This window comes from Cavia porcellus, unplaced genomic scaffold (genome assembly GCF_034190915.1).
Source record: "Cavia porcellus strain 051 isolate PalLab524CR breed Dunkin Hartley unplaced genomic scaffold, mCavPor4.1 scaffold_4, whole genome shotgun sequence".
In the NCBI taxonomy this organism is placed as follows: domain Eukaryota; kingdom Metazoa; phylum Chordata; class Mammalia; order Rodentia; family Caviidae; genus Cavia; species Cavia porcellus.
The window spans coordinates 41,106,388-41,130,412 of record NW_026947487.1 but is presented as its reverse complement, the minus strand read 5'-3'; the positions used below and the strand labels follow the sequence as shown (position 1 = coordinate 41,130,412).

The following is a 24,025-nucleotide window of genomic DNA, read 5'->3' as shown; positions in this document are numbered from 1 at the left end:
ACCAGAGGCAGAGAGTCCTTGGCGCTCAGTCAAATCTGAGCACAAACTCTCTAGGCAGCAGAAGGAAGCACTACGAATGCGGCCCTTGGGCTTGTGCCACCTCTCATTTGAACTTTTCTGTATGTTCAGCGATATGTTTCTGCAGGATCTGGATCACACAGCCTGACTGTGCTAGGTAGGCCGAAGTCACAACCTGAAGGAAAGGGACCATGAACAGCAGGGAAGCAAAGATGAAGGGTGCTACTTAGGTCTTCACCCTGCCCCAGAGCTAAGGCTGGGCAGGAGGAACTTGCACTCTAAGGTTCAAACCTACAAGTTCAATACTGAAAGTGATTTCAGGAAAAGAACTGCTGTATTAATTGTAGCATAAACGGGGTATGGTGGCACACACCTGTAATTGCAGCACTCAGGAGGCTGAGACAGGAAGATTGCCATGCATTCAAGGCCAGCCTGGACTATATAAGTGTGTCTGAGTTCAAGGCCGTCCTGTACTACATAGTGAGAACCTGCATCAAAAACCAAACTAAACCAAAGCACAAATCCAAAAAAAAAAAAAAAAAAAAAAAAATTACTGTAACAGAAGTGCTATTGCTCTGGAGATGAAAAAGGCGTGGCAGTTTTGGGGGAGATTCCAAATAAGTGGGAACCTTGTTCTACATAAATCACCTTTTGAATTTGGAGGAAAAAAAATCTGTTGCCATGGATACAACTTCCAGAACTCTTATGACTAAATATGTTTTCTTTCATGTCTTTTTGAGGACATAAAATTAAGGAGGTTCCCCCAGTTTATGCATGTGTGTGCATGTGTTTGTGTGATTTCTGTGTCAAGTGACAGGTAGATCCTTTGGGCTACAAGCTTTCAATTACACCAGATGCCCCAGAGAAATGAAAAATATCAAAAACAACCTGTAACCTGGTGGAACTTGTACCCCGGGGAAAGTAAGAGGATTACTTTAGATTTCATGTTTGATTATGAAACTTGCGGTCAGTACAACAGACTGGGCTGGAAAGTATTTTTTCTTCTGCTATGAAAGGTTTTTCTAAGGCAAATGAGTAGTGTAAATCAGATTGCATGGACACAGTCCAGGGAACTGGGTAGATTCAGCATTTCCCCCAGCAAGTTAGCTCAGTACTGAGATTCTCCTTCTGTGTATGTTTGGTGTCTTAGAGTTTCCATGCATTCACCTGACCTTCCCTTGAAGTTAATGGGGAAGGAGGAGGTTGTGATTAGCCTTGTGGGGAGGATGGGCGCCTCTTGGATTGAGTTGAGCTTATTTTCCAGGCTGCTGGCGAGGGATGATTGGAGGCTACGGGAATCCTGCTCCTTCCTTCCAGGTTTGTGAGATGTCACGTCAAACCGAGTACCCTGTCCATTAGGACCAGTGTCTGTTATGGAAATAGAAGAGGCATATAAAGTTAAGTAACCAAGAAGCACGCCAGGGCTTCTCAATTTATGTTAAGGGCCACTGCCAGTTCTCATCTGCTTCCTGATCATTTGGAACGAGCAGGGTATAACAGTCATATACTCCAGACTGGTAGGATGCGGAGGAATGAGATGATGCAAATATTTGCTCAGATTTCACAGACTAATAATCTGTTAATCATAACTGTGGCCTCAGAGAATAAACATCCTCCATGCAGGCTTCTGCTTAGGAATTGTCCAGCTGGTGGGGGCTCGTCTAAACCAAAGGCCCCCACAGCGTGTACTTCCTTGTCCTCAACCTCTGCTTCCTGACTTGGTATTTGCAACCTACGAGACCAGTACTGTTTACAGCCCTGGGTCTGACTCAAGGTGGCAGATTCTGGATCATATTGCATGCTAGGGTGATCTCTCTGCAGCTGTCTCAAGGATCCTTTGCTGGCCAGGCTTCAAGACAGGAGTTAATCTTAGACCCGAGTTAACTTTGTTTCAGGTCAGGAGATAAAGATCAGCTGCCTTTTTCTGGTTGGATCCTATTTTTTTGAGTGTGTGAGTGTGTGTATTTCCATTATGTATCACGTACCTACCATTTATTTTTAGGGGCTTTCTTTGCTTTTTCTTTTTACTACTTTCTTTCCTGGTACCGGGAATTGAACTCAGGACCTTGCACTTGCTAGGCAGGCACTGCATCGCTGAGTTACATCCCTGGCCCTTGTCTACCATCTTTAAGGCAGCAGAAACAGAAACTTGTCATTTGCGACTCTGCCTAATAAGAGCTTTTTTATCTTCTCTCCCCTCCACTTCCCTCCCCACTGCAACTCACCTTCCCTCCACCGTGTCCTGAGGGCCTTTCTCTGACCTTATCAGCATTGCTGTTGTCATTTTCTACAGGTGTCTGGAGCCTTAGCCACTGTATATCAATGCTCAGTAGTGGCAGGACTGGTGGGCATGAGGGGACACTGGGCAAACATTCCCAGTCTTTTATTTTATTAGTGACCTTAGTACTGACCTTAGTATTGACCTTAGTACTGGTGGTACAAGTCTCTCCAGGACAGTGGTACACTGGTGGGCACCAGCTTAAGGGATGCAATTTTATAATTTACTGGGGTGAGGATGGGGAAGTCTGGGGAAAGAGGCTGGTCAGAGCAGGGGAGGCTGAAGGTGAGCTGACTTGCTGATGAGCAGAAGCCAAGAAAGTGGCGTAATGAGATGTTGATCCCTCCAGGACTTCTAATACCAACTACCCGAGTTGATCAAACTTTCAGAGTTAGTGGCTCAGTCTGCCTCAAGGCTTCCTGTCTGTCAGACACCAGCTACAAAATCAGGGTCTCTTGGGCAGCCTGGTTTCAGATCAATTAGCTGTAAATTTGGGGCTTTCCCTCAGGTTCAATGAGAATGACTCAGAGATCTCAGGAAAATGGCTGTTTAGAATTACAGTTTTACTGTAGCAAATGGAACCAGAGTGGGAGCCATATAGGGAGGCTAAGGTCTGGGAGGGTCTCAGATGCAAAGCTTCCTTGTGCTATCCTGTGGGGTCAGGTCAGGTCACTCTTTTGGCGTGTCAGTGTATACTCTGAGTATTTCTAACAAAAGCCATTGAGGCTTTGGTGCCTAGGTCTTTACCAGGGCCCCATTCTGTAGGTGTGGTTGGTAGGCAAATTGGCCATGGCCTTGTGTAAGTCTCCTGTGGTCCTGTCTCCAGGGATTGGGCTAATAGCACTTGGGTCAAAGCCATGCCTCTCATCACATGGTTGATCTTTCTGGGATAGGCCCATCCTGAGTCATTGTGAGAATAAACTGTTTAGGGATCCACTGTGAGTCCATTTATTAGCTTAAAATATCAGGCCCCACTCCTGTGACCTGGGAAATCCCCAAAACTTGGAGGAGGCAGGGACAGAGTCCAGCTGGATTGTTTATTACACAATCTCCTTCACCCTTCATTTCTCTGGCTGTTTCCTTGGGCCTCCTATTCCCCACTTCCCAGCTTGGGGAGCTTTGCAGATGGCAAAGAGGAGAAGCCAGTAACACAGCAGGGAGAAAGGGGAGAGCCTGTGAGTTAAATGCTCACTCGGGGACCCTGACCAAAGGGATGATGCTGTATCTGCTAGTGGGGGAAGGCACTCAGGCTGGACCCTGACCCCAGCTTCTGGATTGGAATCTCAGTTGTGAGACGTGTGAGCTGGGTGTCCTTGGCCGATCCACATCATCTGCTCTATTCCAGAGTTTGCTTTTCCATTGGGAATAACAATAGCTGTGCTTTATGGCCTCCCGAGGTGGATGTAACAAGTTACCACACACTTTGTGGCTTAAAATGCCAGAAATTTGAGTCATTTGTAGGCAAATGGATGCTCCTTGAGACTGTAGTATAAATTGAAATAAATGAAGTACGCAAGCTTGACTATCACATGGTTTCTCTTATATGAGAATCCCAAAGTGTAAATACACTAAAGAGCCAAATAAAAGATGGGTAATGGAAAACAGGGAGACAAATCTTTTGCAAATGGGAAGAGGATCAAGAGACAGAGGGTGAAGGGAAGTAATGTAAAGAACATTAAAGTGTGTTAGGCACATGTACCAGCTCCTCATGATAAGTGTAATCATTGTGTACTACAAACTAATAAAAACAATACAAGAAAATTCACTAATAAAATAAAAATTGAAAAACCCCAGAAATTGATTTTCTTACAGTTCTGAAGGCCATTGGTTCACAGTCCAGGAGTAGGCCAGGCCTTATGGCCTGTTGACCTTGGGGATAAGAGTCCTGACCTTTTTTTATTTGTCTTTTTGAGACAGGGTCTCATTATGCAGTCCAGGTTGGCCTTGGGCTCACTTTGTAGCCCAGGCTGGTCTTGAACTTGCAAACAATTCTGCCAATTAATACTACAGTCTCAAGGAGCCTTCCAAGTACTGGGATTACAAGAGTGCGCTACCACACTGGGCTCTGATTTTTTTTTTGTAAGGACACTTGCCTTGGATTTAGAGATTACTTGAATAATCCAGATGACCTCAAGATCTTTGATTGTATCTATAAATATAGTAGTCCTCTGCCATCTGCAGGGAATGTGTCTCAAGGTCCCCAGTGGTTGCTGTGTTATGGTTTAAATCTAGAATGTTCCCCAGAAGGCTCAGATGTTTAGATGCTGGGCTTTTGGGGGGTGACTGAGTCATGGGGTGCTGTACCCATCTGTAGATTCATCCACTGATGAATCCATGGCTGAATGTACTGTAGGAGGCGGGGTTGGTCAGCAAAGGCCAATCGCTGGGAGTGTGACCCGTAAGCTGTAGCTCCTTCCCTGCTCTTCCCTCCTTTCTCGGCTCCTGGCCACTATAACATTTGCAGAGTTCCTCTGCCAGGCCCTCCCACCATGTCCTTCCTGTTTTGGAGCCAGCTAATAATGGATTAAATCCTAAAAGCTGTGAGCCAAAATAAACCTGTCCTCTTTTGAATTGCAGGTGTTAGGCATTTGGTCCTAGTGACAGGAAAGTGATCAAGACAGTCTAGAACTCTATGCATACTTTATTTTTTCCTATACATATATAGAGATGGTTTAACTTATGAATTAGATGTAGGAGATTCACAATAATAATGAATAATAAAGCAGTTGTAACGGTGTACTTTGTTAAATTATGTGAATGCTGTTTCTTTTTCTTAAAAGAGTCAAGACAAAGACCTGTATTAGTATTTTTCAACCATGGTTGACAGTGGATGATTTAAATACCAGGAAGTGAAGCCATGGAGGAAATAAGGTGCCCATACCCTTTTTTAAGTAATATGTAGCCTTTTAGCATGTAAATTTTTGGATGTTCTGGGGCTAGGGCATATATTTTCTTGGGGGTCAGGAAGCTGCTTTAGAGGGTTGTTAGGATGTGTGAAATGTGCCTGGCACACAGTAGGTGCTGTTTAGGGTTAGCTTCTGATGGGGAAAGAGGGCCTGTTCTTTTGGCCACCTTTCTCCCCTTTCATGGTGTTTTCTCCTTTACGGGTTATGCTTTGGGTATGTAATTTTAGTTTTTGTGTGCAGCCATTTCTCCCTCGTTTGTTAGTAGCTATCATGTACCTCCTCTTTAAAGCTGAGATTTGATCACTTTTCCAGGTGAGCACACGCTCACAGGTGTCTCCGTCTTTTGCATGTGTGTTGAACTCTGGACTTGCCGCTATCCCAGGTGGCGTCCAGCTGTGTGCTGCATCTGCCCTGTAAACCCATGCCGATGGGCTGCCTGCACTGCTTGACCGCTCGCTCATGGTGTCAGTGGTTATTCATTTCTTAACTGTGTTGGTATTTTGCATTGTTATAGTTTTATGTTTTCCTTTCAATTTATTCTTATAATTTTGGTTGCTTGTTTAGAGTTCTTAATTTTATCTTTGAATTTAAACGAGTTTCAGATTCACTTGGATTGTAGTTGTAGCTCAGTGGTAGCACTTAAGAGGTGTAGGACCAAGCAAAGGGAGCAGACATTTGTGTGGTTTAAAGGAATAAGGTTGGAGGCACTGTGGATCTGGTCGACTAGAATGAAGAAGTGTAGCTGGTTGTACAGATTCTACTTTCTTAATGGTTTTTTCAAATACAGTTCCTAACTGACTTTCGTGCTCCCACCGTCGTCCATCACTTATAAAGCAGCTTGACAGCCGGCACTGTCGTGTGCTACATTCAGGATAAAGTCCACTTGCCTGAGTTTGGAATGCAAAACCTTTGGTTACCTGGTCACAGAACCCACACAGCTTTCCCCTGCTGTCTCAGGCAGTATGTCTTGGCATGAGCGGCCCTGAGTTCTGGTCCATGGTTGCCCTTTTCCTGCCCTGTGTCCTTGTCAACTTCAGCTTGCTCTTCTAGAGTTGGTTCAAGCATCATCTCTCCCTGAAAACCCTCGCTGACCCCTTCTCCCTACTGTGCAAATGATTCCTGGACTTGACTGATGAACAGGATCTGCCAGGGGTGTGGTGAGTTTAAAAAGGCCGTCCTTGGAGTCTATCCTACGCTGACTTAGGTATTTGGGATGAGACCTCAGATATCTGTGGGTTTCTGTTTTAAAACTCTCCATTGGATGATGAGCTGGGGCTGCGGCTGTTGGTGTAAGTAGCAGACAGACAGGGACGTCTCAGTGCAGCTGCCACAGCCTGCTGCACGGCAGGTTCTCAAGCTTGAGCCTGCGCTTGCCCCACCAGGAGGGCTTAGTGAGATACAGATCACTGGGCCCTGTTCCCGCATGTCTGACTTGTAGGTCTGGGATAAAGCCTGAGAACTTGGCTTCTGCAGTAGAGTCAGTGTGTTTCTATGTATAGAATCCAACCTGGGGCCTCACACAGGCAAGGCAAGTGCTTTATCGCTGAACTGCTTTCCCTGGCTCACGGGAATTTGCATTACTTTCTTTCAATTTTAATTTTATTAGTACATGTTTGGAGTACATAGTGATTACATTCATCCTAGGATGTTGTACTCATACACAATACATCTCAACCCTTTTTACATTCTGCTTCCCCTACCATGCCTCTCCCTTCCCTTTCTCCTCCTCCTACCTCTTTGTCCCTTCCGCTTTGCAAACGATCTGTCTTCCTGTTCTTGTTATCTTTTATTTTGCTCTTTATTTATACTTTGGGTTTCTCACATAAGTGAAACCATGGGTTGCTGATGGATCTAAGAATCAGGGATTGCTGCTGCGGCAGGTCTGGGGACTGCATTTTAAGAAATGCTGCTTTGGGGGAGACGAGTTTTTGGTGAGCTGTGCTATTGACCCTTAGGCTCGAGATTTACGTAGATTCTTAGCATAGCTCATGAGGACACCTGTCCCATCTTACTATAATTCTTGCATAACTTAGTCCTTTCTTCCTGTGAACTCCTGTGGGAGAATTAAACAGTGAATCTAGAAATGGGTTTATATCTTTGTTCAGGTGGCAGAACTGTGATTTGGCCACCTAAACAATGTCTGGAGATATTCTTGATTGTCACAGTTTGGGGTGGGGAGATGCTACTGGCTTTTTAAGGCTAGAGGTCAGAGATGCTCTTGACCATTCAACAGTGCATAGTACAGCCCTCAACAAGGCGTTGTCCAGCCTGTCCTGTAAGTAGTGCCGAGGCTGAGAGATCCTGCCTTAGGGGAGGTGAACCCAGTGAGAAGGTTGGGCCTTACTGTGAGATTTCTCTGTGGACCTCACCCCAGCTCCCTGCCCCCAGGCTTCTCACTCAGAGGTTCCCCCTGCCCACCATGGATCCCCTAGGTTTGGCCATAAGGCAGGTGGGGACAGGCTTGGGTGACTCTTCAGAGAAAACTAAGACTAACACCTTAGCACACTTAAAGTGCTTTTTGCTTTCAGTAGTAAGTGGTTGGAGTGGGTTGGAGGATCTGTTGATCCTTTTCCTGACTTCAGCTGATGTGTTCTAAGAAGGCTGCTTGGCTCAGGGGTAAGGGTGTTCTCAGCTCAGCTGAGGAGTCCTTCAGGCATTCAGCCAGCAGGCCTGTGAACAGTGCAGTCTTTGATCCAGAGAGACTGGAGGCAGGTCAAGAGTGCACAGATGGCTCACAGACAGGCTGTGGAGGGTCCATGGTGGCCAGGGCTACTGCGATGACTGGGAAGATGCAGAGAGATGGAGGGGGAGGGAGTGGGGCCAGGTGTGGGGTGCAGAAAGGGAGACAGTAGAATGATTTGCAGGTTGCAGTGTGAGTAGTGAAGAAGAAGACCAAGTTTGGCTGGAAAGTCAAGAGCCCCACGTTAGATGTTAAAGGGGAGGCAGAGTGGAGGCGTCTATCAGGCATTTACAAAGAGATGACATGGAGACCTTTGACTGAAGGGGTCTGGGGCTCTGGGGAGAAGCCTGGTAGCCTCTGTGGTAGAGATGAGTGCTGTGTGAAGGCAAGGACTTGACTGGGAGGTTGATTGGGGAAGGCAGGAGGGTCAGCTCAGTGGCCTGCAGGGGCCAGATAGGTCCAGCATGAAGAGAATGGTGGGGACAGCCAAGCTTTGAGAGCCCATCTTTCATGCACGGCGTCCCCCTCCAGCCGGATTCGGAGACGGAGGAAGATTGCAAGAGAGACAGGACAGGAGAGTGAGCAGCCTGGGTTTTGGGTGTCCTTTGTCCTGGCTGTGGCGGGTGCTTGAGAGGCTGGTGGTTTTGTAGAAAGGGACCTTGTCCAGCTGCCAAAGTGGCAGTTGCTGGGGAGTACAGAGAATAGCTGGTGCCAGGGTGTTTGGAGACTGCAGATGGAGCTGGGGAGACTGAAGGACACCTCTGGGACTGGATGGCAGTGATGAGGGAAGTGCTGGGGTCAGCAAGGAACAGGACCTCTGGAGTTTGCCAAACACAGAGGGAGTTCAGGGTGTTTCAAGGGAGGGTTGGGGCTGGGGGTCAGAGTGTGTGTGTGTCGGGAGTTACTGGAGGGGCTGGTCATGAGCTGAAGTGGGGGGGGGATGTGAGGTGTGAGAGATCAGTTTTACAGAGCTGTGGAGGCATTGTGGTCCTCAGAGGTGGGCTGGTGCCATGGCTTCGAGGTGGCTGTTTTCCCTGGGCTGCAGCCTCTGGTAGTGTGTGACAGAGGCTTGGAGAGGGGTCCTAATAACCACCCTCAGGAAGCTGTTCCCATCTGGTGCTTCCAGAGTGGGTTGAAGACGCTCATCCTGAGGCTTGGGGTCATGGAAGGGGTGTGTGTGAAGGTGTCTCTGAGAAGTGTCGATGTATTTATAAAAATGATGGTTCTTTGCCAAATGTTTCCATTTTTTCAATTGTATTTTTTTTTCTGCTATAATTTGCTGACCTCCTGAAGGTTCTGTGGCTTTGAGATGTTCCAGAACACTCCATGAGGTGTGAACCCCTTGAACTGTATGGTGGCTTTGTACCTCAGGGCCACACTGCTCTGGGGGGAACATGGCCTTTTCAGCCTCGGGAATGACTCGTACCAGCCATCATTTTCCATTTCACTTCCTTCTTGCTTTTAGAAAACAAAAAGCCACACAGGAGAGGCTGCCAAGAGTGAGGAAGAGGAAGCCTGTGTGGAAGAAGCCTTGGCCCAGCCCACAGTGTTGGCGTCTTGCAATCCATTTCCGTGTGGTGTGAACGCCTATGTAGCTCTGCTGTGTCCTGGCTCCTGCCTTGGGCATGGAGAACATGAAGAAGTCTGAGGCCACCTGTGCCTGAGGTGACCCAGTGTCTGTTGGGGAAACAAAGGTGCACGCGGGGTGTGTGTGTGTGTGTGTGTGTGTGTGTGTGTGCTGACTTGTCCGGTGTTTTCAGATGAGAGGTGTCAGGAAGTCTGTTTAGTAGATTTCCCTGCTACAACGTCTTCCTTTTCTTTTTAAAAATTAAAAATACTGCAGTAAATGTGCATGATGTAAAACTCACCATCTTGCGCATTCCCAAGTAGAGGGTTCCGTGGAGTTAAATTGGATTCGCCCTGTTGTGTAACCTTCACTGCCGTTTATCTCCAAGCACTCTTTTCGTCTTGCAGAACTGAAACTGTGTGTCCCCTAAAAGCAATGAGTCCCCATTTCCTGTCCCTCAACTCCTGGCATTCACTGTTTCACTTACTTTCTCTCTGATATTGTTGCTTCTGAGTGTCTCAGATACTCGGAATCATTTGTCTTTTTTTTTGTCCCCAGTGCTGGGGGTTGAACCCAGGACCTCGCACATGAGAGGCAGATGCTCTGCTGCTGAGCAATGTTCTTCATCCCTCCCCTCTCTTTTCTTTGAGATGTTGAGATAGGGCATTGCTTCTTTGCCCTGGCTGGCCTCAAATTTGGGATCCACCTGCCTCAGCACCCCACGTCCCCCACCAGAAGCTGAGATTACAAGGATGTGTCCTCACTCTCAGCTCAGTACTGGACTGTGACACTGATATGTTAGTGTAGATTCATCAGTTGTAGAAAATATATTGCCCTGGGGAAGTTGATGATGGAGATTGCTGTGTATGGAGAAGGACGGGGGACATAGGACGGAGGACACAGGACACAGGAACTCTGTACTTTTAGGACAAGTTCTGCTGTGAACCCAAAAGTGCCCTAAGAAAGTAAAGAGCATTACATTTCGGCCAAAAGACAAGAGAGGTTGGATTCCCAGTGTGTGGAGATGGAGGTAGGTGTATCTAGGTTCAAGGGACAAGGCAGGCTGGAAAAGCAGGTTAAGGCTATGGCAAATATGCAGGCATTTGCACTGATTGCATGCACGACGTGCTGCCTTGCAGGCTGCAGGAGGCAGATGATTTAAATGCACAGACTTCGCTTTCCATGGATGGATACACCCGGAGCTTACAGTAGGGATCTTTTTAACAATACGTATGAATTACATGTTCACGTGTATGACTCAGCTCCTGGAACAGTTGTTTAACCAAGTAAAGTATGTTCTTCTCTGTGCTTTTGGTGTACAAATTCATATGAGGGGCATCAAATGTTTGCTGTGCTAAGCAGACTTGCTCCCTGTCCTGAGGGGCTCTCTGAGCCTGGGAGTGAGGGTGGTGGTATCTTGCTGGGGTGACGTTTGATCACCTGGAGGAGCGCACTGGTGGCTGGCTGAGGGATCCTTTCCCGATAGTTGCAAGAAAAGGTGTTTCAGTCCTCTAACAACCACGTGGCTTGGGCATCAGAGGTGGGCTCTTAAACATGTTTCCTCATTTTATTCTGTCAAGTGTGTCCTCTTTCTCCTCCCTTCCCCCTCTTCCTCTCTTCCTCTTTTTCTTCCCCCACCCTGCTGCCATCTCCTGCCCCTCTCCCCCTCCGATTTCCCCTCTCCCTTCTCCCCCTCTCCCCTTCCTTCTCCTCCTAAGAGGCCCAGGGCATTTACCCATTCACAGTAGATGTGGGCTCTTGGGACTGGGAGCACAAAGCATGAGGAGAAGGGCTGGGGAGATGCTATGGGTGACAAGTCTGTGAGGAAGTAAACAGCATGGATCAACCCTTGGGAGAAAAGGGAGACGGGGAAGGCTCGGAAGCTCTGAGCTAAGTCTCTTCTTCTGGTCCCTTCCACACTCTGCTTCCAGGCCACAATGAGTGAGTGGTTCCCCTACCACGCGCTTCTGTGTCACTGCAAGTCTGGAAGCCATAGATCCAAGCAGCATGGATGGAAACCTAGGCACAGTTTGGGAGGCACATGTGGCCTCAGGGAGAGGATGAAGGGGGCAGGTGCCTTGGGAGGGAGGTGAACAGGGTCTGCACAGCTGTGCCACTTGTTTTCACAGGGAGCAGGTAGAGGAGCAGGCACAAGCAGATGGATTCCCAGTGGGAATTGAAAGTGGAGGGACATCGCCAGGGACCGAAGGAGGTTTCGGCCTGATAATGCCACAACACATTAGTTTGCTTGGCCCTGGCCCATTACAGTTAAGCCAAGTAGGTGACCCATCCTGAGATCACACACCCGTGCTGTGGGTATCCCTGCTGCACACTGGGTTCCAGTGACATCTGTGCCTGAGGAAGCCTTGGAACATCAGGGCATAGAGGATGGGCAGGTTGAGGGAATCGAGTGCATCAGGGCTTCCTTGGAGTCAGGCCACCGGGCACTTTGTCAGGAGGGAGGCTTTGGAGAAAGGGAAGGGTTTTGTTTCAGCCCTCAGCTCAGCAGGTGTGCAGGCTGGGGCTGGCGCTGAGTTGCCCTGTGACGCCAACTCTGAGTGGTGTCATCTGGCTCCGAGTCTCATGAAGTTGAAGCCTGAAGTGAAAGAAAGAGGAGGAATGCTGATTCAAAAGAAGGTAATAACTCTCAATAGTCAGGAAGGGCCTGGCAGTGAGTTGCTGAAGCATCTCTTTGCCTAGAAGTTTTTATACCAAAAGGTGAGTAGGATGTAGGCTGCTCTGAGCCAGTTAAAGCCTTTAGGACTAAAACAAGCTTCCTTAAATGGAATGGGCCTACAAGGAGTGGCGGCACATGGCCAATGGATGCCCACAGCTGCCTCTTGGCTGCTGTCCTATTCAGGTGGTTTATTAAGAGAACAAAATGAGAAGGAAAAACCGTTTTCCAGATGGGAAGGAGCAGAAGCTGTCATCGAGGACGCCCAATGTCTTGCTTGTTGCTTCCTGTGTTACCCCCTGGCCGAGTTGGGCACCTGGTTTGTGTTAGCTGCTTACCTCAGGCTTCTGCTTATCTGACCGAGGCCTGCCCATCCCTACTGGATCTTGGACCCAGTGTCTCTCTGGCCTCCTGCTGTCTTCTCCTGACTCGTGGGTTCTCCATTCTGTGTAGTGCTCACTCGCTGACCGGAGTGTTCACATCTACACCATTTTTATGACAAAGATTTGCATATTCCAGGTGAAGAATCAATGCTTTTGGGAAACTTTGACTATTACAGACTCACATGATATTTATTTCTACAGCTCACCGTTGTTCTGACACCATAGACTAGCAATAGGGAACATTTTAGAGTTTTCAGTGATACCACAGCGCGTGTACCATGGGTTTGCCACCACTGTCATAAACTAATCATAGGGTTTGAAATTTAAGGGCATCAAAATTGGAGATTTTCAGAGGATGTGCTCACTTATGAGGCAGGAAAGTCACCCTCATCCAGGTCCTCGGGAGTTCAGGAGAGGCGGGAGATGATGGGATTTGAGTAAGGTCTTTGATCAGCTTTCCGTTACCATAAGCAGATAACTGACACAGGCAGTTTAGAGAGGAAAGGCTTGTTTTGACTCAGATTTTAGTTTGGAGGTTTTAGCCCGTGGCTGGTTGGCCCTGTTGCTTGAGCCTGTAGTGGCACAGAGCAGCATGGCAGGAGCACACGACATGCCTGTGTCATGGTGAGGTGTGAGAGATGGGAAGGGGACAAGGCTGGGGCTCCCGTGGCCTAACTTCTTCCCACGAGGGCCGATCTCTCAAATTTCTACAGCTCCCAGTACACCAAACTGGTGAGCCTTCCTTCGATGCACAGGCCTTTAGGGGACATTTGGGATCCAAACCATAACAAGAGTGGTGTGCAACCCCACGGACACTGTTCAGAGGAAGTGGAAATGATGGTAGGTTTAAATTCTTGGAACCAGAACTTCAGTCTTTTCTCCTTTGTGACTTCCAGATAGGAAAAGCTGATAGGAGGAAGCGCTGAGACCACCTAGTTTTCATCCTTCTCTATATCAGGAATTTTTCTTTATCTTTTTTGGATATGTAAGTCAGGAACCAGGAACAAACTCCTTTTGTGGGCTGCAGTGGGGGACATTGACATGCAGCGTGCCCTTGCACTCTGCTAAACTCTCATCTGAGCGCCTGGCAGGTGGACATGACCTTTGTGTCACTGACCAGCTTTGCCTCTTACCTCAAGGAGATTGTTTATAGGACTAAGTTTGGTGACTGAAGAACAGAGCAAATCTTCCCTTCCCAATTTTTTTCCACTGTGTGTTTAAGTGCAAGGCATTTTTTTTTTTTTTTTACAAAATATACTTTTAGGATTATATGAGTGAATACATAATTATTTTTATTAGACTTGGCTCCTGAGTATCTAATCAATATTGAGTAATTTAATAAGTGTCAAGTAATGAAATAATATTTTAGTTTGATCTTGGCCAGTTATTTTTAAAAAAAGAGTCAGAAAAGAGGGAGAAATGAGAAACAGAAAGGACCTTCAGAGCGATACAGAGCCTGAGAGAGAGAAGGAGGCTGCAGGGAGAAAAGGAGAGAGAGAAGGGCAGAGAATTTGTCAGCCTGCAGGCATGTCAGTTTTTATTTCCTGCTCTGCGTGTTCGTGTGGTGACCGTGAAGTCTGTGGAAATTGAGTATTTGGGTCCAGCTCACAGCGAGGAGGGGCGAGATTGTACCCCAGGACTCTGGACTCCTAATCTGGTGCCTTGCTTTGTCACCACACTGAGATGAAACGATTGAGAGAACTCAAATTCTTGGGGGAAAAGAAACCATAGTGCTACATCAGTAATGGCAAACAAAACATGAGAACTCCAGTAACCCCCCTGTAAGGGCGTGCATTGCTGTTTGGAATGGTGCAGTGAGCTGCAGCATGGCTAGAGACGGTCTCCTCTGACCATTTTTTCTATATTCCTGAGCCGATGCTTCCTGTGTATGGAATTGCACATGACAGTGGCATATTGGGTTTCTGTTGAATTGCATCCTGGATCACTGCTCAACTTGATCTAGCATCTGACTTGTTCAAGATTTCATTGACTGAACTCTGTGGGTTGTGTGTCTATCCCATGTCAGACACTGTGTTAGATTGTAGGGTTTCCCGGTCGTTTGCGAGTGGTCACTGCACCGAGTCACTATAATGAGAAGTGATGTTCCCAGAGCAGAGTTGTTGAAGGAGATGGGAGGAAGAGATCAACTCTGGACAGAAGCAGCTGAGCAGGATGCATTGAGGCAGTGCTCATCTGGCAGAGAACTGGAATCCTTGACTAAACCCTCCTCAGGGATAAGTGAGAATTCTGTGGCCATTGACTTCCCTGAGCCACTTTTACTCCTTGATTGAACAAACTCCAGTCTGCAAAGATGCCAGTTGATTGCATCTAGAAGGATTTGCTGGAATGAGGATCTGCTGGTAGGAAGGACCTCAGGTATTGAGGAGTTGTCTTAGACCTGTCTGGGAAACCAGCTCCACTGAGCCTGGGCTGGCTCAGTGACAGTCTTCTGGAATCTTCTTGGGGGAAGAATAGGGGGAAGGGGAGCTGACTGGTTCCTCTGAGGGTTGGGCGAATCAGAGTTCCTAGAGTGAGTCCAGCCATCAGGTTTGATGACCCTGCCACGAGTGCTCTAGCCTTGGGGTGCTGCAGGACATTCTTCCTCCCGAGTCTTTTCCTCTTTAGTGTGTGTTTACTTCTAACTCTCTTAATTTTTAACAGGTGGCTAAACCCCTTGTTTAAAATTGGCCACAAACGGAGGTTGGAAGAAGATGACATGTACTCAGTGCTCCCTCAAGATCGCTCAAAGTACCTGGGAGAAGAGCTGCAAGGGTAGGTGTGCGGCGGTAGATGAGGGAGAGGAAGTAGCAGTGCTTCCCAGCGTGGCTCCCGCCGACTCCTGAATTCTTGCCTCCATCCCTGTTCCTCCGAGCCCTCACCTTCCCCTGGAACCTAATTTCTTCCACCTCTGTGCCTCTCCTTGGGCTGTCCCTGGGCTCATCTCCGTGGCCTGTGGGAGGCCTGTTTCCAAGGCCTCTGTAGACGTGGAGCAGCTGGTGCCAGAGAACTCGGATGCCTGAGGTTTGTCCCAGGCTGATACCAGCAGAGCGGTGTCTGGATCATTTCTATCAGGTCTGCCTTCTCATGCTGCTAAGGCTGCTGGAAGTCAGGAAACCGAGGCAGAGACTCCTTTTTCCAATTTTTTTCCCTTGCGGCCAGTTTTTTGTGGGGCCACAGATTGTCTTTTAGGAACCCTGTAGTTAGCTTGCCTTTGAGGGACAGAATGCCCTATAATAAATACTTGTCTGTCCCTCTTCTGCCTCACTCGTGTTACCATTTGGCACTGTATGCTCTTCTTTTTTTTTTTTTTTTTGTTTTTGGTGTCGGGATCGAACTTATGACCTCACGTTTGCCAAGCAGGCACTTACACCACTGAGCTAACCCCCTGGCCCCTGTGTACACTTCTTGACCCCACTTTTGTCTCATTGTAGGTACTGGGACAAAGAAGTTTTCAGAGCTGAAAAGGATGCACGCAAGCCTTCTTTAACAAAAGCTATCATAAAGTGTTACTGGAAATCGTACCTGCTTTTGGGAATTTTTACGTTCATTGAGGTAAATGTTTTTCTGCTTGGTTCTTTTTATTTCCCTTTTTATGAGCACCAGGGGTTGAACTCATGACCGTGGAGTTGCAAGGCAGGCGCTTATGCTGCTGAGCTAATTCCCTAGTCCCAAGGTAAATGTTTCTATACACAGTGGATTGTTGGAGTGTGCAAATGAGATGGACCAGCGAGCTATTGATCAGTATTGAAATGGATGGGACCACGCAGAGAAAGAAGCCAGGTGGATTGGCAGGTGTGCTGAGGCTGGAGGATAAAAGACACCTGGGAAGTATGTTGTAATTCAGCAGTTGTAATTGTCTTTGGAAGGGATTAATACTTAAGGGATTGAAGCTCAAGGGCACTATTATTTTTTCTTCAAACATATTAAAGCCTAATGTGATGGAAGGATGGCACTGTTTATGCCACGCTGGGACAGTGTTGGTGCTTAGTAAACTGAATCAATGATAAGAATCAGTCTGCATCACAGAGGTTCCAACAGCTCTGGTGAATTGTATTTTGTGGTTTGAAAAAAAATTTGGATCAGAATTGGGAATTATAAAAGACATCTTGTCTGTGCTCAGCTAATCATGGCAACTCTGACACACACTTCCCCTGGGAGATATTGCCATTACTTCTTCCATCCCAGGGAAGCAGGACTTTCAAGTACTATCCCTGGGCTGGCTGTAGTGCCCCAGGGGGCAAGAGCTGGCTGGAGCTTCAGAAAGCCACTCTTTCCCAATGGGCCAGGACTGAGAACCCCAAGTCCTGTGTACTCAGCTTTACTGTGAGTTTCAGTGAATTTGGGCACTGCCCGTCCTGTCCTGGCTTCTGGTCTTCCTTATTGGGGTGGATTGCTGGTTGGAAGTGGAGTTTTGGTAGTACAGTACTGCAGAGATTGCCAAAGTGGACCATTAGTGGGAAACAGCTCAGAGAGCAGTGACCTCTGTTACCTTGAAGAGCTCCCCTGGGGTCCTCCAGTGAGATGGTGCTCTGCCCAGGGTGCCTGTTCTGGTCTGTGGGAGAGGATACCGAACGTTTAGCCGGGTGGCTTGTGCCCTCAGTGGTATCTCACAGCTGCCACAGGGACCTGGGGCTCCTGTGAGAGTAGTAGGAATAGAAGACACAGAAGTTCAACAGAATGGTGGCTTTCAAAGCAGGGTGCTGCTGAGGTGTCCCAAGTGTGTTTTGAGAAGTGACACCTGGCAGCTGGCCAGCTGATCTGAAGAGAGATAGGGATGTGGCTCCTACTTAACACATTTTGTGGGTGTTGAAGGGCATTGCAGCAGGGAGAGGTGATAGCCAGCTCTATCCTATGAGGCTGGAGAAACCAGAGAGTGGCCACCAGGATGTCCTCGGAGATTGATGTTTTCACTGGTGACAAAGGTGTGTCAACCAGTCTGTCAGAAGCTGAGTACCTCCTGTCCTGTCGTCACCTAGAGGCTGCCCTGGCCTTGTGCTGGGCAGGGTGGAGACACAGCCAATGGGCCCAGGTGGGGCTGACAGGATGTAGGAGTCTCTCAGGCTTTCCTGTCCATCTCTGACCAGTGCCAGATTTGAGTGTGGCCAAAGGAAGTCTCAGTTTGAATTAAGTAGAGCAGCAAGCTGGTGTCACTGTGCCTGTATGGTTTCCTGGCCAAATATAGCCATGCAGCCTGGTGAGCAGAGCTGTGCAGGTCAGAGGTCTGGAACCTGAGGATGTCCCTGATGCCCATGGCACATGTCTGGCGAGGTGTACCCAGGGCAAGTGGCTTCTGGATGGCTTCACATATGTGTGGGTGCATCTCATGGAGTTGGCCTCCCCACACTGCCCTGTTTCCTAGTTATCCTTCATTACAAGGTGCTTAAGAAATGACAGTTGGATCTTGAAAGTGACCTAGAAGGTTGCATTTGGACCTCTGACTGTCCTTGACTTGTCACAGGCTGCCCACAGCTTGGGTGAGATGGTGGCCAGGCCCAATTCAGAGGAGCACAGTCTTCCTAGGAAAGCTGCTGTGAGATGCAGGCGCAGAGATAGAGAGATAGAGCTGAATGAGAGAGCACAGGCCCTCTTCAGTGCTGGGAGCTCTGCTGTCACACTTGTTGCTGTTAGATGTTGGATGTGGAGACTCCTGGGACCCAGGAGAGCTTAATTTGGTGCCTCTCTTTTTGGAGTTGACCATTGTGTAGTCGTGGCAGAAAAGTACCTGGCAGACAAGGGGTTTGTACCGAGTGGTAGTGGGAGTGGCAGCGGCAGCGGCAATGGCAGGGATGGGGCCTTACACTCAGGAGTAGTAGCAGTGCCCCTTGGTATAGTAGTAGCATCACCACACAGTGGTAGTACTCAGCAGCAGCTGCGGTGGGATTCATCAGAGCAGTAACAGCACTAGAAGTAGCTGTAGCAGCAGTATTGGTAGGGTTTATACCTAGGAATAATATTCTTCAGTACTACTTTAGTATTTATCAATAATAATATTAGCAGTAGTGGCAGTATTCATAGAGACCCACTCTCTGTAGTGGCTACAAGTACTAGTGTTTTTAGTAATAATAGCAAGGGCTTGAAATAATATTACATGCCAGGAGTTGCTCTGAACATTTTATTGCTTTCATTGCGTGGGCTGACTTGGCGAGGTGGGAGGCATTGTTACCCCTACTTTCAAGAGGGGCCTGAGTGAATGCCAAGGTGTTACGTCTTGTCTCCTGGCCTCCCCAGAACACTATTGGCTGCTGAGTTTCAGTGGCAGGTGCTGTGACTTAGGAGTCCAGTCCACTTGGACTGACAGCTGGCCCAGCGTCAGGAAGCTTGGCTGGCTAACTCTGTCCTCAGGCCCATTTCTCCAGTGTGACCTGAGGGATAAGGTGGATGCTGAGAGCTCCCTGGCATGGTAGAACATGCCTGTGGGTAGTCAGAGGAGAGACTGCCACTCAGCAGAGAGCCCCTGTCCCTGGGGCCAGAAAGTCACAGTTGATGTGGGAACATGGCCAGTGCCTGGCTGCCTTGCTACCTCTGGTTCTTAGACATTAGGCTGCTAAGACTCCGTTCCAGTTGAGTGACCTGGGTGGCCGGGGAGGCTATAGTCTAGGATGGTTCAAGCAGAGCTGAGTGCTGTCTTTCCTGAGTCTGTGAGTTGTGGAGTGGTGGAGTGGGTGTGCATTTGCCTGGCAGGGATCCTAGAGTGATCACCAGTGTGGGTAGCTCCTCCGTTCTGGTGTCTGACACTGCCTACAGAGTGGGCCTTTGAACCCACAGTGCTGGTGGCCTGTGCTTTTCCCAAGAGACCATTTCCTGTATCCACACGGGATTCAGACCTCTGAAAATAGGCAGCAGCTGGTTATTTCCTAGGTGAGGATGGTGACCAGCATTTTATTTTTGTGTCTTTAACATAATTAATGGCAGAACTTTTTGTTTCAGTGCAGTGCCGATCAGGCAGTTAACAGTCCCCTAAGCTCAGCTAGTAAACCTTTTATTTACTTACTTTTGTTGCCAGTGAAAAGAAACCTGAATTATAATACAAATAACCCCGATTTTTGGAAACTTGCCTCTGCAGTTTTGGAGATGTCAGAGACAAATAATTTCTTACAGTGAAGCTAGTAAGAATTCTGTTACAGTGAGATATTATTCTCAGATGCTATTTCGGGTTTTCAGGCATTGTATCTAATTACCAAGTCAAACAGAATAAATGTTAGTTTGACAATTGGTTTTATGAAGTGGCTTCTCATTTTTCATCTCCTGTGTACTGTTTGTCGATCTTTGAGTTTTAGATGGTGAAAAATCTAAATGCAACCTGGCATTATGCAGAAATCAGGCATATTTTTTTCTTGACCTCCAGTGCCTTTTTAATTCTTCCAGTGGACACAACACATCCACAGTGTCTCCCTCCAGGTATCCAAGCAGGGCTTTCTCTGGGTGTCACCCAGGATACCAGCAGGAAAGGGCAGGTGATGCCATGTCTTGGGGAGGCTGGGATTTCAAAGCAGTGCATACCTCTTCCTGTGTGAACTGATTGCAGTGCTCGCAATGCATACTCTTGCAGGTGTACTTGTGCTAGCTAGAGCCCAGCAAGCCATGAATTTTCAGAGGCTTGTCCCCTGGAGGACAGAGACAGAAGCATATCTTCACCTGCCCAGAGCCCTCAGTGTAAAGATATGAAACATGGGGCTGGGGCTTTAGCTCAGCGGCATAAGCGCCTGCCTTGCAGGTGTGTGGTTGTGAGTTTGATCCCTGGTACCGATAAAAAAGAAAAAGACCCAAGATATGAAACATGGGGGCACTGCGCACGCTGCCCACCCAGGTCAGCACGTTTGTGCTTGGAGATGTCATGCCTGCTGAGTGCCAGGCTGGAGACATCAAAGGAGCTGGTGTGACTCAGCCGCCGCTTCTATTTCTGAATGGGGGCAGGATTAAGTCTTACTCCCATGACTCTGGGGTTTTTGCTGCACGTGTGTATGGTCCAGGTGAGGGCTGTAGGAAGCTAAGGTCTGAGTGAATGATGCTTTGGGACTTGGCTTATTCCACTGATGCCAGCAGTTTTACTTAGCAGTGATTCCCTATGAGCTGTCCCAGGCCTTTCCATATCCCAACTCTAGGCACCCTTCACCTTCTCAGCTCAAGAGGCCATGAAGTAGCCACTGATGTGAAGACTGAATGGGCTTTGAGGAAGACACAGTGAGGGGGAAGCGGAGGGAGCAGCAGGAAGGAGGACACAGTTCATGATCGCATTGCACTAGCTTAGGAGTGAGTATTTACCTCAAGCCCTAAACAAGGGCAGGTGCTTTTCGGTCCATTTTCTTCATTAAGTCAGGGAAGCAAGTAACTCATTTGAGAAAGACTGTATTCATCATAGTAAAAAACAAAAACAAAAACACTGTGCTAAAGAATTGATACTTCTGACAGTTACTGGGAAAACTTGGCTTTCCCAAATGACTGAGATTTCTCAAGATTCTCGCTCTGCTGTGAGCGTAAGCAGCAAGGGGATTTTACAGGCCCTTGCGAAAGCAGGTATCTTGGCCATTAGAAATGGAATAGGCCATCCCCTTCTCCCCCCTGGTTATCTTATTTGGCTTTTTGTAGTGTATGGGTTCAAACCCAGGGCCTTATTCTCTGGGCAGTCATTCTAGCACTGAGCTCCACTTCAAATAATAAAACAACCACAGCTCACACTCATTTCTAAGCTGTGGTGCTGAGCATATTGTTCAGCTGTTTGCCACTCATGTGGTGGTCCTGGGGCTCCTCTGCGGTCGACAGATGTCCTTGGCTGTGAACATCCAGGCACAGGAGGGGATGGGCTGGCAACAGTAAACCTGATTTCTGAAGCAAAACATGCGAATCTCCTGCCTACAGCCCCCTGCACCCTGGAGCAGCCCCCCTTGGAGGCTCAGTGTGAGGAGCAGGGTTTATATTCCCACCCTTAGAGATCCTTGGGCAGCAACTTGGCACGAGGCCCCGACGTTGTGTGGTGTTTTCTTTGTTAGGTTTTAAAGAACGTTTCCAAAGCACAAGAACAGATGAGGATCATAAGCCCTTTGCTACCCTTAAGCCAGCTTCAGTAATTACCAACTCATGACCAGGCTTGAGTCATCTGAAACCCTGCTCCTGCCAATTTGAAGCTACTCCCAGGATCCCGTCCTATTATCTACGAATGTTACAGTATGTAACTTTAAAAGATGATCTTCCCCTAAAAAAAAAAAAAAAACAATGTACAGTTACTATGCACAGACACATTAACTAATATCAAATATCATTCACAGCTGTACATTGCCCATCTTTCTTTTTCCTAAAACTTAGAGACAATGAAAGATGGACTCTTGGAACTGCTGTGTCGCCCAGCCTGGCCTTGAATTCGCAGGGCTCAAACCGTTCTCCTGATTTGGCCTCCTGAAAAGTTGGAACTGTAGGCATTCATCTGTGCACCCTCCTTTTATTGTTGTCTTGCTTTTCACACACTTGGACTCGCTGTGCCAGACTGTGCAAGGGGGGTGACATGGGTTGTATTGGTTCTGTGTCTGCTTCTCTCTGTGTCTTCCCTCCTCTCTCTGTCTACGTGTTTCTGAGTTGAAGAAACCAGGTTGCATGGCCTGCAGAAATTCCCACAGTTTCAGGGATGCCGATTGTATCTTTCCCACTGTGTCACCTAGTATGTGACACTGGCAGCTGGTAGTTAGATCTAGAAACTTGATGTGACTCGGGGTTGCTTTTGCTTCTGTGCCCTTAGGCAAATTTACTTCATGTGGAGGGCTGTGCACCGCCACTGCAAGGGATCCGCCCGTGCTTCTGTGTGTGTGTGTGTGTGTGTGTGTGTGTTAGGAGCCATTCACGCTCATCGTGCTTCTCCCGTGAGAGTGTGTGTGTGTGTGTGTGTGTGTGTGTGTGTGTGTGTGTGTGTTAGGAGCCATTCACGTTCATCGCTTTAAGATCCGTCCATTCACTGGAAGGTTATACAATAGTGATATAGTAGTTATCTTCCCTTGCATTTATTCACTACAATATTTTCACAAAGAGAAACTTTGCGAGTCTCAACTCTTTGGTTATCCTGAGGTACAGTCTGTATAGGAAAATCAGGAGAAATTTTAAATTTTGTCTCTCTTAAAAAAAAGTAGTTTTCGTGATGAGTGGCTCTCTTAATAATCCCCTCTGGGGCTAATGAGTTTTTTTGTTATTGTTTGTTTTGATGAGTATCTTTATGAGCTCATGGATTGAAGCATTTCTTCCTTGCTTCCTCTGTTGCAGTTGTTATTGGTGTGCTGGGCTGGGGCCTGCCATGGCTACAGGAGCGTCCACAGGGGGCCTGAAGGTCTTTCGAATATATTCTGGTAGTCTTTGCAGGCTTCCTGCTGTCTGCAGTGGTGCAAAGCTTTCAGCTCAGCTTGTGCAGATTTCACCCGCACTGTGAAAAAAAGCAGTCATTTCTCCAAGTCATGCTGGCCTGTTTGATGGGACATGGTACTTAGCTACTACAGCACCACAGTTGGAGTTGCTTCTTGGCATTTGTAAGGGATAAACTAGAAAATAAGTGTATTTTCATGATGCACTCATTTTGACCCCTGAATTTTTATGGGTATTTCCAGATCGTATGCAGAGTACTAGTATTTGTATATAATTTCTTTACTCTTCTGTCTCTATTCTTGTCTCATCTGTTCTGTTGTCTCACATGCCTAATGCCAGTTCTCAGTGATATGGTGATATTATTCATTTTATTTTATAGTATCAGTCCCATAATGCGATTTCTGAAAGCAATTTAAGATTTTTTGTAGCTCATAAAGGGGAGGTATATTCCTCAGGGAATACATCTTCAAATTATTTTATTTAAAACCACTTTTAATAGCTTTTTTGGGGATATGGTTAGATCAACAACTAGATGGGTGACTGTCTCTGTGTATATATTTGGGTATACATTTGCTTCATTTCACTGTCAAATTTTAAGATTTGCTTTTTAAAATTTTAATTATGTTTTATAATTCTGTATAATGTTTTCATAGTTCCAAACTATGGTAGACCAAAGAGGTTATTTTTAAAGAAGACTGTCAATCTTGTGTCTTCTGCCCTGTTCCCTCTTTTTAGAGGTAACTTTAAAAGCAAACACCGTGGGTGTAGTGATATGTGCCTGTCACCTCAGCTAGTCTGGAGGCTGAAGCTGGAGGATTGGCAGTTCTAGGCCACCCCAAAGGATTTAGTGAGAACCTGCCTCACAATAAATAAAATAAAAAGAGTAGAGCTCAGTGGTAGAGCCCTTACATAGAATACATGAGGTCCTGGCTTCAATCTGTAGCACTACGAAACAAAAGTTAGGATTCAGTCTTTCATTGTCTGTATGTAGGCTTTTCTGAACATTGAATTTTCTCTCTCATACGGAATGACAGGTCTTTTTGTGGTTGACAGCTTAAGATTCTGGGTTCCTGTGTGTTTCTAGTTGTTTGTTTGTTGGTGTTGGATGCTTGATAGATGGCAGCAGCCCCAATTAAAACCTGCTCTGGTCACCTAAGTTCTACCCAGCAGGTCTCCAGCCT

At 47.3% G+C, this 24,025-nt stretch overlaps 1 protein-coding gene across 3 annotated transcripts in view; it reads left to right on the top strand.

Annotated features, from left to right (window-relative positions):
- Positions 1-24,025, top strand: part of Abcc4 (ATP binding cassette subfamily C member 4 (PEL blood group)) — a 228,956-nt gene that overhangs the window by 21,196 nt on the left and 183,735 nt on the right. For all 3 annotated transcript variants that reach the window (XM_063246938.1, XM_003477614.5, XM_063246937.1), the window contains exons 2-3: positions 15,168-15,278; positions 15,938-16,058. In XM_063246938.1, the coding sequence (XP_063103008.1) occupies positions 15,168-15,278; positions 15,938-16,058 (232 nt within the window). The remainder of the gene's footprint in view (positions 1-15,167; positions 15,279-15,937; positions 16,059-24,025) is intronic.